This window comes from Amia ocellicauda, chromosome 5, assembly GCF_036373705.1.
Source record: "Amia ocellicauda isolate fAmiCal2 chromosome 5, fAmiCal2.hap1, whole genome shotgun sequence".
NCBI lineage: Eukaryota > Metazoa > Chordata > Actinopteri > Amiiformes > Amiidae > Amia > Amia ocellicauda.
Window position 1 is genome coordinate 27,842,390 of NC_089854.1, and position 18,706 is coordinate 27,861,095.

General features: G+C 37.3%; 1 protein-coding gene across 3 annotated transcripts in view; it reads left to right on the plus strand.

Annotated features, from left to right (window-relative positions):
* mmd (monocyte to macrophage differentiation-associated) overlaps positions 1-18,431 on the plus strand; it is a 36,312-nt gene extending 17,881 nt beyond the window's left edge. The window contains exons 1-7 of one of the 3 annotated variants that reach the window (XM_066704655.1): positions 6,052-6,408; positions 10,479-10,560; positions 11,231-11,391; positions 12,975-13,049; positions 13,442-13,543; positions 14,954-15,023; positions 16,504-18,431. In XM_066704655.1, the coding sequence (XP_066560752.1) occupies positions 6,383-6,408; positions 10,479-10,560; positions 11,231-11,391; positions 12,975-13,049; positions 13,442-13,543; positions 14,954-15,023; positions 16,504-16,707 (720 nt within the window). In that variant the 5' untranslated portion in view covers positions 6,052-6,382 and the 3' untranslated portion in view covers positions 16,708-18,431. Of the gene's footprint in view, positions 1-6,051; positions 6,409-10,478; positions 10,561-11,230; positions 11,392-12,974; positions 13,050-13,441; positions 13,544-14,953; positions 15,024-16,503 lie in introns of those variants that run through there. The other 2 variants (XM_066704654.1, XM_066704656.1) reach the window with 2 other exon arrangements.
* Positions 18,432-18,706: the final 275 nt, after the last annotated feature.

The following is an 18,706-nucleotide window of genomic DNA, read 5'->3' on the forward strand; positions in this document are numbered from 1 at the left end:
CAAATTATCACAACTCCAGTTTATCCCTAAGAGCATTATAGCCTGGATCACAAACACAGTTGGGCTATCTTGAAAATTAAGTCCAAGGTGAATGAAAGCTAGATTACCTTGGCCATCACTGAAGTGGAACTTGTTTGTGCAAACGCAGAAAAGCTCTGAGTATGGAGATGCATCGTCCTCCCTTATTTACACAGAAGCTCAGCCTTCATTGCAACCATCTAAAGGAGACAAAAGAGTAGATGTTACCACTTGGGGTGAACTGTGATTTTAAGGGATATTAATCAGTGAAATTGATTTATTAATTTGCACCTACCCCCTTGCTTTCCAAATCTCAGCATCTGGAATGACTCACTTTCCATGAAGCGCAGTGGTAAATGCCCTATACAAGACCAGAACCTTAAAACAGAACTTAGATGTCTGTGACTCAAATTGTAAGGAACTTGCTGGAATTGTATGCGAATATCCTTACGTTTGAACAGGCAGTGAGCGGAAATTAAAGTGGAATCTCCTGGTCACATTACAGATGCACTGTCAGCACATCTAAAGGCGCTCAAAGCCACAGTGACACACGACACTATATTTATCTGACAGGGAACAAATCGAAAGGTCCGCCATATAATGTGGGAGTCTGCTGTGCCAAAAGAGAACCATGACGTGCAAATGCCAATGAAAATAACTGAGTAGGCTGAATGCAGATCAGGCTGAGATTGCCCAACAAGCAGATTCCACCCACCCATCAAATGGTCCTGCAGGCTAATCTTTGTGTTCCTATGGTGATTGGCATTCAGATTTTACATTTCAAAATTTGATGGATAGCAGGGAACAGAGCAGACTATGAAGCCTACTATAGTGTAAAGTTTATAGTGTAAAATACTATAGTGTAAAGCTGTAAACAGTGCAGTTCCCTAGATCAGAAAAATAATAGAAAACTCACAGCAATGGACAGTGTCAAACACATATTGTATTTACTATGATTACATTATTTTTAAAGTGATTCTTGGCAACATGTTGGAGCTGGTGTCAAATGTTTTCCAAGCAGCTCAGCAGCTCACAGAAAAAGAAAAGAGAAATCAAATAGTGTTTGGAGTGATTAAGGTCCGAAGCTATACTTAATTAAGAGATATAACCAATGAAAGCATGTCTGTTTGTGGATTGGTTCCGTTTCTTACTGAGCACTACGACTATTCCAGTGTGTCCTTTACCCAGAACACCACTGTATTGGCCAACACAATATTATGCAATGGTGATAAGACAATTAAAACTTAGAAACGCCAAGTATAATTTGGATTTAATTAATGCAGAGGGATAATCGGCTTTATCACACCTTTGGAAAGCCAATCCTGGAAAGATGTTTTACATTTTCACACTGCCAAAATAACACTTGATCCACTTGCAGACGTGTCTCAGATTACCACACACTTAATACACAATTACACTTTCACAAAGAGGCTTTCTCATTATTACAGTGGTGTGATCAAGGCAAGATATGAGGGCTACAATAAGACACATACCTCCTTCAAGCGCTAAATACTTGATAGTTTTTTTGCCATAAAATCTGAAGTTGAGAAACATTAATCCTGAATGTGGTGTACTGGTCCATAGCTTGTAAATATCTATCTATAATTCATTTAAGGGTCAGAAGTGAAATCACATAAGTAAAATTACATTTGTGTTGGACCTTTTTGTTTTTTTACCTTTACTAAACTTGAAATCATTAGTCTGTCACAATGTCTTTGTACAACAGGAACCTTTAAGGAAGATACACATAGTAACATGGTGATGGTACAGTACAGCCATGTAAGGTATAATAAATCATGCATAACATACAGTGCATCCGGAAAGTATGCACAGCGCTTCACTTTTTCCACATTTTGTTATGTTACAGCCTTATTCCAAAATGGATTAAATTAATTATTTTCCTCAAAATTCTACAAACAATACCCCATAATGACATTCACATAATGTGAAAGAAGTTTGTTTGAAATCTTTGCAAATTTATTAAAAATAAAAAACAAAAAAAGCACATGTACACAAGTATTCACAGCCTTTGCCATGACACTCAAAATTGAGCTCAGGTGCATCCTGTTTCCACTGATCATCCTTGAGATGTTTCTCATGTCAGAGCACAAACCAAGCCATGAAGTCCAAGGAATTATCTGTAGACCTCCGAGACAGGAGTGTATCCAGGCACAGATCTGGGGAAGGGTACAGAACAATTTCTGCAGCATTGAAGGTCCCAATGAGCACAGTGGCCTCCATCATCCGTAAATGGACTCTTCCTAGAGAAGGGCCTTAGTCAGGGAGGTGACCAAGAACCCGATGGTCACTCCGACAGAGCTCCAGCGTGTCTCTGTGGAGAGAGGAGAACCTTCCAGAAGAACAACCATCTCTGCAGCACTCCACCAATCAGGCCTGTACGGTAGAGTGGCCGGACGGAAGCCACTCCTCAGTAAAAAGCACATGACAGCCCGCCCGGAGTTTGCCAAAAGGCACCTGAAGGACTCAGACCATTAGAAACAAAGATTGAACTCTTTGGCCTGAATGGCAAGCGTCATGCCTCAGGAAACCAGGCACCACTCATCACCTGGCCAATACCATCCCTACAGTGAAGCATGGTGGTGGCAGCATCATGCTGTGGGGATGTTTTTCAGCGACAGGAACTGGGAGACTAGTCAGGATCGAGGGAAAGATGAATGCAGCAATGTACAGAAACATCCTTGATGAAAACCTGCTCCAGAGCGCTCTGGACCTCAGACTGGGGTGAAGGTTCATCTTCCAACAGGACAACGACCCTAAGCACACAGCCAAGATAACAAAGGAGTGGCTACAGGACAACTCTGTGAATGTCCTTGAGTGGCCCAGCCAGAGCCCAGACTTGAACCCGATTGAACATCTCTGGAGAGATCTGAAAATGGCTGTGCACCAACGCTTCCCATCCAACCTGATGGAGCTTGAGAGGTCCTGCAAAGAAGAATGGGAGAAACTGCCCAAAAATAGGTGTGCCAAGCTTGTAGCATCATACTCAAAAAGACTTGAGGCTGTAATTGGTGCCAAAGGTGCTTCAACAAAGTATTGAGCAAAGGCTCTGAATACTTGTGTACATGTGCTTTTTTTGTTTTTTATTTTTAATAAATTTGCAAAGATTTCAAACAAACTTCTTTCATGTTGTCATTATGGGGTATTGTTTGTAGAATTCTGAGGAAAATAATGAATTTCATCCATTTTGGAATAAGGCTGTAACATAACAAAATGTGGAAAAAGTGAAGCGCTGTGAATACTTTCCGGATGCACTGTATGCTTTCTTTTCGTGACTCATATCACTGATTAACACTGGGCCAGGACTGGTTTCTATTTTTGAGGCTTTCCACAAACAGCTGCTAAGGAAAGCTTCATAAAGCTCATCTCAATTGGTCTGAAGCTACTTTCTACATGTTGATCTAAACTGTAACTTTTGTGCACTATTTATGACTTCAGCTAGATGGTACAAAACAAACATGCACTGCTCAACAGTTACAGCCCTACCGCCAATATGTCTATTGGAGACTACAGTATGATATTCACAGAGTAACATGTGGCTCTGGATAAACTACTTCACGAGATTAATTTATACAAATATTGTTACTGAACAAGCCTCTGTGTTAAAATGGCCAATGCCAATGGTAACTGGAAAATGGGGATTTCCTGAGTAATTAATTAATTCTATGTTCTGCATATGTCACAATGTGTTATAGGATGGGCGGTTAATGTATTTATTTTTCTTGTTTGTTTAGAAATGTCATGTATATTGGCTTCTCCAAACTGACATAAGAAATGTGTTGACAAACTGAACAGAGAAAGACGAGATGTAGTCATTACTAGTTAGTCTCTCTGAGTATAGTACTTCAGGCAGCTTAGTTTCATTTACTTGTGTTTTTTTTAGAAAGCTGCACTGCTGTTTGGGACGGATGTGATTAAATCTCTGAAATAAATCTGAAAAAAAAATGATGACAGGGTGAAATGAAAAGTATGTGCAAACAGTGCAGGTTTAAATTTACACAGATAAGTACACACTTAATCTGGAAGACATTCAAAGTTGGAAAAATCTATCAAAGACAAAACCCCACGTGGCAGATCTTTTTCTTTTAATACCACTGATAGACTGCACATATTTTAGCAATTTATGTCCTTCTGCTTTCAGATGTCATATGTATTTTATTATGGAAGCTGGATGCAGCAGTTCAACGTGAAAATTAAGATGGGTAAAATGTAACATCTTAATCATTTTCTTTTCATAAAAGGCTAATTTCAGAGAAAGTAGGTAAACATAAATCAAACCAAGTTTTGATTGAATCCCAGCCTTAGGCCGGAAACCCAGTAGCTTGAACTTTGAAGAGTTAACGTTTTCTTTGTAACTCAAGTTTTCATTGTATTTCAAATGTCGGTTAACTAACCAGTGAGTGAAAAATCAAAAACTAAAGATGATACATTATGTACAATTGTATGAATACATATATACACTGCTCAAAACAATTAAGGGAACCTTAATTTTTTTTAGCAGTATAGTTAGCTAGTTAAACACAATGGTTTTTTTTTGTTTTTTTTTTGAGAGAATGATTAAATATTACAAAGGTCTTTGGTGATCTTTCACTATTACATTCAAGTGCTGCTAATTAATAATTTTCTACACTAGATTATTGCTGCATTCCCCTCAGACGTTGATTTCCAAATATATGTATGTAACAGAAGACTGAAATAAAAAGGTTACAAATTGTTTTATGAAGCATAAAACCTTATGGGGCAGATCCAGCACTATTTTCTTAGCATAGGAAGGGGCATAAAATAGCAACACAGTGTTCTGATGGCTTAATTATATAAAAATAAGAGGACAACCTTATCATTTAAAAATTAACAATTCAGTTGTATCTTTAAGGGAAAAGGCATACTGCTTTTACATCTTCCAGTATGTAATAGATTAGAGGAGATAGGACATCGAGATGCGTTTTCATCTTGCCTCTTGGGAATGACACATTCACATTGCTATGGAACACTTATTGGGTTGAAGACAGATCCGGTCAGACTAGTTACTAATTATGTTTACCACACTTATCACAAACACTCCTGTAAAACATTTCTACTAAAAAAGGTTTAAAAAAAACAACTCAAAAATCAATATTCTTGCTGATATCATATCACCAGCTAAAAGTTCAACTCAAATGATCCATATCAATGAACACATTTTTTTTTTCTTAGAAACAAAATTCTAAAGGTTGCTACCTTACTCTTTTAAAACTAAGTTTCAAGTGGATGTTGAGAAGAGGACGTTGGGAATTTTCCAGTCTTGTAAAAATCACAGAAAATCTCAAGAACATCAAGCTCTTTGTAATTACATAAGTAGAAAACAAAATGCCATGTAATATCAACCAACACTTCAGCTTCTGTTTTGTGCAGTATTATAACATTCTGGTCATAGAAATAGGTTAACTGATCAATACAAAATTACAAAATAATGTATTCTCTATCTCTATAGACAAAGCAAAGAATAAAAAATAAAAAAACATGCATTGTATTAAAAGAAACATGTCCCTTTGCCACCAAAAATTTGTTTATATTGTATGTGTCCAGTGAAAGTAAAAATTCTCATGGCTGATTAGGGAAATGCTTTAAGATTGCACATTAATGTTGTATGTAAACGCACACAGTGTGGCATTACCTTTGTGGTCTCTATTGGTCATCGTTGAGTTTTCTTTCCTAATACATTACTGCATAGTGCATAGGTAAAATTAATACTCTATGGGTTGGGGGAGGTAACTAATATATTATCCTTCAAAGCAACAGTAATCCTAAACAGTAAAAGAAACAGCTGAAGGCAAAATGCAGTTCACATGTAATGCACACAAAAAATAATACAGGTTCTAAGCGAAATTACAAATGCATTGCGATTTGTATTAGGGGCGTTTCTGACCGGACACGCCTCGAGATATTGGAAGGTTCCGATTCGCCCGCTGCTGAGACGTCCTGTGCGCCGCGCTTTGTGGTTGGCGAACTGAGCTGTCAATCAGAGCGCATGTCGCTGCCACAGTGCATGAATGGTGCAGTAGTAACTGGTCCTAGAGGACTGGTGGTGGCGGACTGGGGGTATAAATGCGATCGCAATGGTGGTAGCATTGTGGCAGGCTCAACTGGGTCTTTAGCAGGACGTCGCCGGTACCCAGACTATCACAATGAGGAAAAGACTGAAAACAGTGCCTTTCTAGTTGTTTTTTTTAAGAAGGGGGATGTGGGATTGTGTGAGAGTAGAGGACGGCTGGTCGAGGTGATATAGGCCTTTTTTTTCTGATTTTCAACATCTGAAACACGACTCGTTTGCTTTCAGTTCCTTTGCGATTGTGTGATTCATTTCAACATGAAGAGAGTAAACAGCCTCCAGAGGTGAGTCGAAACTTAGCTATCAACTTTATTTCTTTATTGTATTGAATTGTGTGCGCCCTATTACTTATTAATTACAGTTGCACTGGTGTGTAAATCACAGGAACTGAAAAACACTTATAAATGTTTTACGTGGTACAACCTAGCATTCGCTCTCCTTCCTATAAGGGCTTAATGTTAAAACATTTTAATGATCTTAAGATATTTTTGCATTACATTTATTTTGTCTGTAACTTGGTGTTTTTCGTCATCACACTACGTAAGGATCATGTTTGTGTCTCTGTGTTCAGAACTGATGGTGTGTGGTTTACTGCATATTAAGTTTTAAATCGGTTTTGCTTTAATTGCCTAATTGCTTTGAAATGAAAGTATTATTAAAACTCCGTGGAAGCGCCTGGTCGCGCACCAAGAAAGAAGAGTCCAGAGCAATCCCACGTTGACAAGACTTCATTTCGGACACCGTGTGAGGACTGATTCGCAGGGCAGGTGGATCTTAAGCTTTGTTATCGAAAAAGAAACATCTAATCCAAGATCTAACGCAATAAAAAAAAAAAAAAATCCAGAGATGGAGACTCGAGTTCAATAGTTCAGACAATACACAGTATAATTTGAAACCATACATTGCATTAAAGCATAAGTGGGGCTATTAGTAATAATGCAGGTGATGTGGTTGTGGTCTGGGGGATTAGAAGAAGCCCATTCCTGGCAGGCCTGTATGAGGGAGTCCTGGGAAGTGACTTTAATGGAGCAGTTTGGCAGGATAGCCCACATCCTCAGTTGGTGTCATGTTTGGAGACTAGTCAGGCCTTTATGACCGTCTTGTGATGCAGGAGAACCATTTTGCATAAAAACACTAGCCTCTTTGGAAACCACATCCTTGCTGTGGGGGTTTCTCTTAAGATTCTTGACCGATAATGTATAAGTAACAGAATCCTTCACTGCCAATCTGCTGTGACAGCCCATGGCCAATAGCATGCACCACACCGTGCTGTCTCTTGACCTGCAGATCTGCCCATGAACTTGCGCTGTGGACTTGGCCAGCTATTCAGCCCCTGTTCGGCTAGTGTTTCAGTTCAAATTAATACCTGCTGGTGACAAGGCCATGCAGACTGAGCTTGCTTTCTTGTGATACTTTTTTGTTTTTGTTTCCTTTTTATTCTGTGCTTTGCTCTGAGTGGAATGCATGATGTCATGTGAAAAAATGTTTTAATTGGAAACTTGTGAATGGTTTACAACCTTCCAAAGAATGCTATAAACCAGTTCAAACCAATTAAAGGTGTATGGAAAAGTGCCTCTTGAATGTGGTATAATACATCAATACTGCATTGAAAGAACAGTGGATTTATATGTAAACTTCCATTTTAGTGTTAATAGTCAGTAAATCCAAATAAACATGGATAATAATACTTTTTCCCTCCTTTTAAAATACATACATAAATGCAGAGCAGTGCTATATTCTAAAACCCATTCTGCTTTTAGGATTATTCTGTTTTGGAAAGTTGTGAGTGTAGTCCTCGAATAGTTACATATTCTTATGTTAGTACTTGGGGCCATAGAAAAATATCTGTTCCCTACTTCCCACTCTAAATGGTATTTGACAAGCCTATGTTGGTTGTTGAGTGCTGTATAATACAGCCCTTTTTGGCTTATTTTTATAATATTACTTTTTTTTTTCTCTCAAATTTATACCTGGATATAGGACAGGAAGTACTGCCATTGTGTTTTAGCTAACCTCCAACTAGTCTACAACTTCCTTTTTGTATCCATTGAGGGTAAAGGTTATTCCTAAACAACAATATAGAATCTAGCCCATATTGAAGCAATTTGGAAGGGTGCAGGCCAGGGCAGTAGCACATGCTTACCAAAGGTCTAACAGCCTGCCTTGCACCATTTGAACAATACGGTGGTCAGTGTCACCACAGTGTACATTGTTTCACAGTGACATTGTCCATGTGAACAAAACCCTGCCTGATCTGTTGCTATGTTGTCTCTATTGTAAAGTTGTCTTCTGACCATTTATAAACCTTTGGGAATCGCATTTGTACAGTAAGACAAAGGGTGGCCCCGAGCTGGGATGGCAGTTTAATGGGGTTTCTGTGCTGTGTACATCAGTCATCACAATGTTAAAAATGTAAATGTCTTGCTCAAAGACTGTAACACTTAGGAAAATGTAAAATAAGTCAGACTTATGAAAGGGGTTAAACTATTGTTGAATTCCATTACGTAAGCGCTCGTGAAGAATGAGAACCAGACACTGGAGACTGGATTTCTGTATCACTGCACACTTCTGCAACACTGTTGTCTTTAGGGATATGCATTGTAATGTATCTATAATTACCACAGGTTGTTTCAGATGCAGTCCTGACTGGATTCTATTTTTGATTCTAGTGTGTGTGATAACGGCACAACTATTTAAATCGAGGCCAGTGAATTGCTTTGTCAGTTGTTCCATATTTATGGATTATCTTGAATTATCTAATTGCTCTGTACTGCATTAGAATGGCTGCATAACAACAAATCTGAGGTGGTATGAACACAGTAGCACTTTGTTGTAGGCAGTGTTTTTACCTTTTAATTGGTTGTACTGAAGATGTAGTGGTTGTTTACCAAGCTGAAATGTAAAAACTGACCCCTTCCTTTCAAAAGCAACCCGCTTTAACTAGAGAATGCATGTCGCCCCAGTGGAGGATATGTAGCAATACTGAGAAGAGTGTGTCAAATGTCAGAACCCATGCACTCTGCATTAGTGTGTCATTTGTTAAACTGCTACACACAAGATTTGCTTTATGAATTGATTCCAGCTTTACGCAGCTACTGAAAAATTAAGCTGCTCCAACAGAGCCTTGACCTTTTGGCAATCACGCGAGCTGGGAATCCCAACATGTCGTTCTCTGAAAGCAGCCTGCCTCACAACGTACCACATCACCAAAGCTGGTTAAGTTAAAGCTGAACCGAAGCATATATGCAGGGTTTATGACCCAGCTGCACAGGAAACAGCCGTCCTTGTTTTATGAGACTGAGAAACTGATACTGTTTTGTGGGTAAAAGCAGCACAGTTATAGGAAGAGCTGCAGGGAGGGAAGCAATCTCACTAAAGCGGAACCCCATTTCTTCTGACATTGCCCTCGGCTGCTGAAGAGAACCTTATGCTTGTCTTGACATTCAGCTCTGACGATTAAAGCAAAATGGCATTTTCTCATATTTCAAAGCCCCAAATTCCACTGTGGGGTGTACTTTCAATGTATTAAACTATCATGCACAAATTATTTTGGGGTTTATACCAGTAATATGGCTTCATTCCTCCAATTGAGAGGACTTGACAAACTAAATTAGATGTAAAAAAGGGTAATTTCTTGTTTTGAGCCTGACTGGATTGAGTGGGGCCCAGGCAATCGGGAAGATGACTATACTGATTTAATGTGCTTTAGTGTGCTGCTTTAAATCATTAGAGAAATTGTAGCATCAGGTCATGGTGGAAAGGGAATGTTCAAATGGAGGAAGAAGAGTGTTTTTGTTTTTTAATGCAACACAGTGTTGCTTGTCTACTGAAGACATTGTAGCACTGACATGAAGGGTTAAGTGGTGGTTTGCTCGTGATTCAGTAATCCTGAACACAATAAGATGTTCATAAAACTGTTACGCATTCCTGTAATGTAAAGGCAGAACACAGATTAGTTATGTTGTCTTCAGAAGTTTGTTATTCTTTTTTTTCCTTTTATGGTAGGAAAGTGTTTTTCATAAGTAAACTTTCCATGGTTTTGGTTTCCGATTTACATTTTTGATGCACAAATGTAATTTAATGCACATCTTTATTTTCAGAAGGAAAACTAAAAAAATACATGTATATATATTTTTAAGTCTTTTAACTGTGTGGTTTCCCAAACATTGTGCTTCTTTAGCAGAATTAGCATGATCTTTCATGTACGGTTAAAAATGTTCTGAAAGTGGAAGTAGATCAGTTAACCAGTTAACCACGGTGTTGTAAGCAGTGTGTTCTGAGGCCCAGCGAAGATGAGGCATTAGGCTCCTTTTTGCCGTGTGTGGTCTGTCACTAACATCTTCATTGTTTGTAGGTTTATGAACAGCCGAGCTGCAGCTAACTGCCGCTACCAGCCCACTTGCTATGAACATGCTGCTAATTGCTACACACATGCGGTAAGCCCCTACCATGACCTGCAGGCATGGGTTTTCATATCACACAGACCATTGTCCAGGAGGTAACTGGTCAGGATGATATGTGATTAACTGGCAGAAAATACAGTGTGGTATAATGGCATCTCATGATAATTGCATGTTGTATATAAAATCTTCCCATGTAGCTTACCCACAAGCTGACAAACTGTTATTGTCAGAGTTTAAGTAACTGTAGCCATACGAAGACAGGTTTGAGGTATTTTAATTATTATCATTATATTTTTTTTAAGGAATAACTACACCGGTTTATCTTTTACCTACATACTGGGAAGATATCAGGTTAATTAAAGAGGATTCATCTTACCTAATTGTGGTTAACCTTAATTACCCACTGCAATGTAGAAGGGGAGAGGAAAAAGTTATTTGTGTGGAATATATCATGTATCAAGGATCACTTTCCCAAGCTCAAATTGCACAAGTGCTACTTAACTGCATTTGTTTAAAACCAGTGACCGTTTAGTGAAAAACATAGCCATTCAAAACCAGATGTGTTTACCTCTAGAAGAATATAGCTCTGCTGTGGACTCCCATTTTGATTCATTCAAATTCTCTTTCAGGATGCCAAGCCTGTTAGCATTATTATTTTCCTTTGAATGTCCTCTGTACCTTCTCATTGTGTTGCTGTCTGCAGTTCCTTATTGTCCCAGCGTTCGTTGGTACGGCCCTACTGTACCGCCTGTCTGATGACCGCTGGGAGAAGCTCACGGCCTGGGTGTATGGCATGGGGCTCTGTGCCCTCTTCCTCGTGTCTACAGTGTTTCACATCATCTCCTGGAAGAAGAGTCACATGAGGTTAAGGAAGTTTAGTGTCTAGACTGGTCTTCTATTACATGAAAATGCAAAATCTGTCTTAAGTCTTTTGGTCCATACCTTTTATAATGCCAAAAATTCAAAACATCATGGTTTTGAGTCTTTGTGTTGATAGTGTATATGCATACCACTCTTCCAGATCAATTCTATCCTGCAAGCAACTTAAAACTTAAATGTAAACTTTGCAAATAATATCCAGTTCTGGGTTTTCCAGGAGGTGTTGTCATAACTTCCCGGATAGCGGAAAAACTACCAAACGACCGTATTTGTCTTCTCCACGGCAACTTGAGTGACTAATGAAGTCAACCAAGTGTTAGCGTTTCATGGTCTTGCTCCTTGACAGTAATTATAGTTTGCAAAGACAACATTAAGTCCGTGGCTGCAGGCAAAACCGTGAAGCCGGCATTATTCTTTTCTATTTACCAACAACAGAGGAGAGTTTGTGCAAGTAAAAAATCCCACAGTCAAAAAAGACAAAAGGTAAATAGTAACTTTCTTATTCCAGTGCAATCTGTACAAATTAAGTTGTCGTGTCTTTTGTAACAAGGGTCGTTTAAAATAAATGCTGTCCCAACTGCACCACCTACAAAAACACAAGCTGTGTATGACCATAATGATCATAATTATTGCTTATAGATATTATTTCTTATAAAGTTTTGTCTAAAAAGAAAACCTTCACTTTTGTAGGTAACCCCCCAAAAGAGACAACAAATTACTTATTAGCAGACGTCCTTATCCAGAGCGACTTACAAAATATAAGCACAATACAAAGTGCAAAAATACAGTGCAGTTCAAGGCATAAAACATTACAAATTCCAATTTATATATTACAGTGCAATTCAAACCATAATCCATTTACAAATTACAATTTGCACAAGTGTATACAATAAGTCTTGCATCCTGGATTGTAAAAGCCGAGTGCAGACAATATGTTATGTCACAGTCAAGGGCCAAGGGAAAGGGAGCATAGGGGAAATCAAAATAACAATACGAGTACTAGTAACGCAAGGCAAGTAGTATGATAAAGCGTTGTAAAGTGCAATCTTACAGGTGAATGAATTAATTAATTACAAGTAAAGTCTGAAAACATGCATCTTCAGTAATCACCGGAAAGAGTTCAGGGTCTCTGCTGTTTTGACTTCAGTGGGAAGGTTGTTCCACCACTTAAGGGCCATGGATACTTCATGCAGATTGTACTGGAATAAGAGTTTCTATTTACCTTTCCTTTTTTGAATGAGGGATTGTTGATTTCCACAAATCTCCACTCTGGAATAATGTTGTTGTTAAGTAGAAAAGAATAAGGGCGTCTTCACTGATTTGACCACTGAAATGCTAACAATGTACTACATATATACAATATTACAAGAGTACACCCATTTTACAGTAAATACCATTATTGTAGAAGAGTCTGAATGCTCTCCAGGTGTAGCAAAAAGCTGGACTGAATGAGGGAGTGATACACCACCTTATTTAATCTTAGCCTTTTACCTGTATAGCTACTGCAAAGAACTTTAGTCACATGTTTCAATGACGTGTGTATATTAATGTATATTTCTCTCCTGCAGATCAGTAGAGCACTGTTTTCATATGTGTGACAGAATGGTAATCTATTTCTTCATCGCTGCCTCCTATACTCCATGGTGAGCCAAATCTAATGTTATTATAGTTTTTCATTTTAACTTTTCTGTCCTCCTCTCTTTTAGGATTTACAATTAGGAAACCTATCTTGTGGAATACATTGTGATGACTTCCTTGTTAATTGTTTTAATTAGATTATTTTATTCCGGTTACAAATTGTGCTTTCGGTATAATGCAAGCCTTTCACTGTGTAGTTAATGGGCTTTTTAAATTTGCCCTATATTATTGCATCTCTTCCAACTTCCTTGGTCTAAGACTGCTTGGACTTCGGTCCACCTATTTAGTCCACCCTAGTACCTGAGACTGCCAGCAGCATGCATGACATATCTGTACTGGACTGTGAACTGAAGTGTGTAAAACCTTTTTTTTTTTTTTTTTTTTTTTTATTTGTCAGGTTAAATCTCCGTGAGCTTGGGCCCCTAGCATCTCATATGCGATGGTTTATCTGGTTAATGGCAGTTGCAGGAACTATATATGTGTTTCACTACCATGAAAAGTAAGTAACATATTACTATACCTGCCAGTAATATTGGCAATCAAAAACACATGCATGAAAGGACTAAGGCCTGCTAATGTCATCCGTTACACCTCCGCCTTTATACTCGTATGGCTGTAACTACTGCACCAGTATACTGACTGTAATAGTCAAGACAATATTGTTTTGAAATAGACAAGCCGAGTACTTTAATTCAAGTCACTATAAACAAACCAACAAAAAAAACTTTTAAAAATCTAAAAATATGGACAGAACTATTTGCAATAAATTGCTGAAAACTGTTTGTGACTATTGTAAATAAAAATTACATTGATTGCTGATGTCAGTTGCATGTGTTTTTTCTTCCCCATGTTCAGTCATTGTATGCATTGTGTTACTGGCCAAAATATTTAAATGACTATTTTAATGTATAGCATACAAAACGTACAAAGTAATGCTTGATCATTTGTATGTGAAACAGCAGAAATACCATTTAGTTTTGATATATTGACCCATTTCATAGATGTGTAATTGTACCTCTGTTTTGTGTCCTGTAAATGTTTTAAATATGTGATATATGAGTGGTTGAGAAGTCCAGTGGGTTTCAAAGCATTTTTGACTGCAGGAGGATGGAGCGAGTATTGTTTCTGAGCAATCGCAACTCTTAATGAGCCCCAGTAGAAATCCTACAGATTCAGAGGAAGATTTACATTGCTGTCACACCAGGGTACTTTGCATTATACTTAAATAGTAAAATCTACTCTTGTCATGTCTCAAACATTCAAATGAAGAAAACTGTTTTAGACCAACTCAATTTCAGTGCATCCAATTTAAGATTTGAATCCACCCCACTCCGATCACACTTGCAAATATTTAAGACGTTGGGCATATTGGACATACCTGACATCACTGGACAGTTGCCTCTAAGCAAGCTTTACTGCTCTGTGAAATCTAGCATACACATGACCTAGATCTTAAAATATACGTCTAACGGTCTGCTGCTACAGTTTCCCACAATCCATTGCTCTGTGCTACATACGTACCATCCCCCTGCATGTCAGTAAACACCTGGATTAACTTTTCATATACTATTCATATTGGGTAATTGAAGTTAGCTGTTCATTTTAGTGAATGTTTATCAAATTTGAAGAAAAACAAAAACCTGATTTAAAAAAATAAACCTAATTCCAGTGAAAAAGCCATACTGTATCAGTATATTAATTCTTTACTTCCTATAAAGTGCATATAAAATAAGAAATGTCAAGGTTTCTGGGTTGTTTATAGGTTCCATTCCTGAAATCCCAATAAAAGGACCACTAACTTCGATTCAACCCTTTGTCTTTGTAGGAAAAAAGCTTTTAAATGTTTTTTATTTTTTTACAGAAACTGATCAAATCAGCTCAAATATTTAAAGTGTGTTGTTCTTTATAGGTATAAACTTGTTGAACTCGCCTTCTATCTAACAATGGGTTTTTTTCCTGCATTGGTTGTGACATCAATGGTACCGTATGCATTTGATTTTTTTCTTCTCCAATTTTCATAACTTTTCTTTTGCATTTCAAATGGGGCAAAGCTTCTGTAGCACTCTGGATATTTCTGTAATGAGATGCCTTTTTCTAGAATGACAGTTAATGATGATGATTAAAGCCAAATGAAAGGGAGATGTAGTCGTTAACAAAACCATTGCATAAGTGGGTGTTTTTTCCTTATCCTTAAAGAATTTACATAAATCTCAATATTGGCAAATTTTGTTATTTCTCATGTTTTCTTGGTAGCCCACTTTCTTACAAAAACTGTTCCTGTATTCTGTAATAGTACCTCAGTTATGACTATGGCAAATTGCAGTTCTGATTCAGAAAATGTAGTGGTTTGTATGCGTCTGTATGCGTCTGTTACTTCATTTAGTCTCTAATCTGGGCATAGCTCACAGAGTTAATGCTGTAACTGGGAACAACATCCATAAGAAGAAGCTATATCTGGAAATAACACTGACATTTACTAAATGGTAACACTTCTGAATTGGAACTGCAGCTGTAGGTTTTAAGCTCAAGGTGAAAATTCAACCCAGTTTTTGTTCAGTTTGTGCAAAAACAAAAACAAAAATCATGATCAACTTTTATTATGTATAAATTGCAACACGATTAAGAGATTCTTATTTTTGAGTGGTTTCAATTCGTGCCCAAGTGTTAACTTTAAGTTACCACTCTGGTTTAAAACTGACCAAAGCGTAATCTAAAATTAATGCTGCTGTACATTCTTTGTAAATCTGTTTAATTTTGAGTTTTAAGTAATACAATTCTAACTGCTGAAGAATAAGACCTTGTGGAAGATACAGGAAGTGTAGAACAACCGTATCTTGGATGTTATTAAATTGACCATTAGAAAGTGTCAAGAAGGCTATTAAGTTATTTGCTGTTCCCCTGTGAACATGTACATAAATGATAGACTCCAAAACATGGTCTTTAATTTGCCTGGACTGCCTGTTTAGTTTTGTAAAAACTCATCTCTTCATCATGTGCAGAATGTTACAAAATTGCATTTTCTCAAGCAGTAGCACATCGTATTTTCGGCTGCTTTTAATCCACAACACTAAATCCTCACTTAAATGCAGCCAAACACTGAACCATCACAGATGGATATTATAAATGTCATCTCCCTTATATTTGGCTTTGCAGTGATATAAATGATTTGTTTTGTTCTTGAATATAAGGATGCCGTTAAATGCGGTTAACTTCAATGCCACAGAAACAATCAATAAAAAAACGGCACTTAAAGATGCATGTTAGAAGCTTACTTTCAGATTTATTTCCATTAATATGGGCCTATTCTCTCTTTAAAAAGTATAATTAAAATAACTCCAGCTCAGAAATTATGCAACATAACTCAAATCTTGAAAAAAAAAAAAAAAAAAACATTTAAAGGAAGTTATTACATGGAAAATTGTTGAATTCTCTTCTGTGTTCGTCTTCCCCTTTCTTTAGAATAACACGGAAGGACTTCAAGAGCTGGCTTGGGGAGGACTTATCTACTGTCTCGGCGTGTTTTTTTTCAAGTGTGACGGGATTATTCCATTTGCCCACGCTATCTGGCACATCTTTGTTGCCTTGGCAGCAGCAGTACATTATTACGCTATTTGGAAATACCTCTACAGAAGTCCACAAACGGACAGTCTCAGAGATGTATGAAAAGACCCACCAATACTGCATTAGAATTCTCTAAACTTTTTTTTTTTTTTTTACTTCTAAAAGGATAAACTAATTCTTGTGCACTAAAAGAATGGGAATCGGAGATAATTTTCTATCAGCCGAAGGGCACAACCGACAGCCAAAAGTTTACGAATTCAATAGTGTGTCGTTTACCATTTTCTAGCAATGACCTTTGTAATGGCTGAGCTGTTTCTCAGATGGTTACATACTTGCCTGCACACAGCTCAGCCACCGTGAACAGTTTTCAGTCTTCTATTGGGTTTTTTTGTACAGCCACATTGTGTTCTAAAAACAATCTGAGACACTAGGCAACTCACTTTCTTCTGCTTTTTTTATAAAAGGATTTATGTTCTCATTCCTTAAATTGACAGCATTTTTACAAAAGCAGCTTAAGATAAATCTTTCTGGAAGAACATGAATTAAAGAACTCAAACTTTTGTAGCCAATAAGAAGTCCAATACATTCCATACGCAAATAATGACATACCTCTTTTGTAGACTTATATTCTATCAAAGCCACTTGACGTTTTAGCTGAAAGGTGGTTGAAAAGAGCTGCGGATCCTGTCAAGATTGTTTTAACCAGTTTGTGTCTGCATTTTGAACAAGAAATTGTGTATTTATTTTTTACATTTCCAGTATTGATCCAGGAATTACCCTGATTGCTCTTCCATTTTTATTCAAACTTGTGCACATTAATTATTCAGTATTCATAGTAATGTGGAAGGTGTCAATTTTTGGTCAAATCTAAAACCATTATATTTTTCAACAGAGACCAGTTTGTGGACATTAACTGGTCACCAAATGTATACCTGAATTAAGTGTTTGGTGATACGAACTATATATATTTTTAAATTAGCATTTTGCACAAAACATTTTGCACAGTGGTGCATAATTGGTGCAGCTAGGGAGAATTAATTCATTTGGTTGCCTTTTGAAACTTGTAATAGCCATCGCCTCCTGCACATGTAGTCTTTTAACTGATGTAAAAAGTTAAATGTACACTTTGGTCTTTGTTTGAATGATGCAACGGGAGACAAGACTTTTTTTCCTCTCCCAGTTGAATCCTCTGATGCAAGACGTTTGTGAGGTGGCAATTGATTGAAACCATAGCGGAGTGCATTTACAGTGTGCATTTTAGTCAACTTTCTCAATTTCTAACCTCATTATTATTGGGGGTATTATGACCATGTTCACTGCCTGTGCTCTCAAAATGTATGTTATGTGTTGCAGTCTGGAAATAATATGAATGGGGTTATCTCCCTCCCTCTTGGGTCATTTATATAAAAATCCATGTTCATTTTACCTACTTTTCATAGGGGGCAGGCAGCAAACCTCTGTACTGTACAAGTTCAGAATAAACAACAGAAAATGAAATGCTTTTGAAATGTAATTTGTACTTTTTGTTAAAATTGTCTCTTTTGAAAGTGTCTTGTATTTTTTGCTTTAGGCATTCAGTGATATTGGATGGTGATTTAAGCCTTCCTTATCAAATGTGGATATTCTGTGAGTAATTGACCCCTTGACTGTAACTGGTTGGATATTTCAGCTATGGCACTTTTTTTTTTTTTTTAAGCATAATTTTGTGAATACTTGTACTGTATATAATTCAAACAATACACCCATTTATTGCAAGCATTTCCTTTTTTGGATTTCTAATATGTGTGAATTACTTAAAAAAAAAAAAATAAATAAATAAAAAGTGACCCATTACAATCCTCTTTTCTTTTCATCGCATTTGCGTTTCACAATTGCCTTTCAAACACTGTTTTTTTTTTTATAACAAAAGAAATGGAGTGTAAAAATGATGGCAGTATTAACTTCCCTGCAGTATTTTACGGACTAGACCACAGCATGAGGAAAGAACTGTGAAGGGATCCCTAACATAAATCTTTGAACACTGAATAGAACTAGTTCATTTTAAATGACACTCAATTATGCTTATCCTTGTGAAGTCAGTTTGGACGTAATGTATGTATTT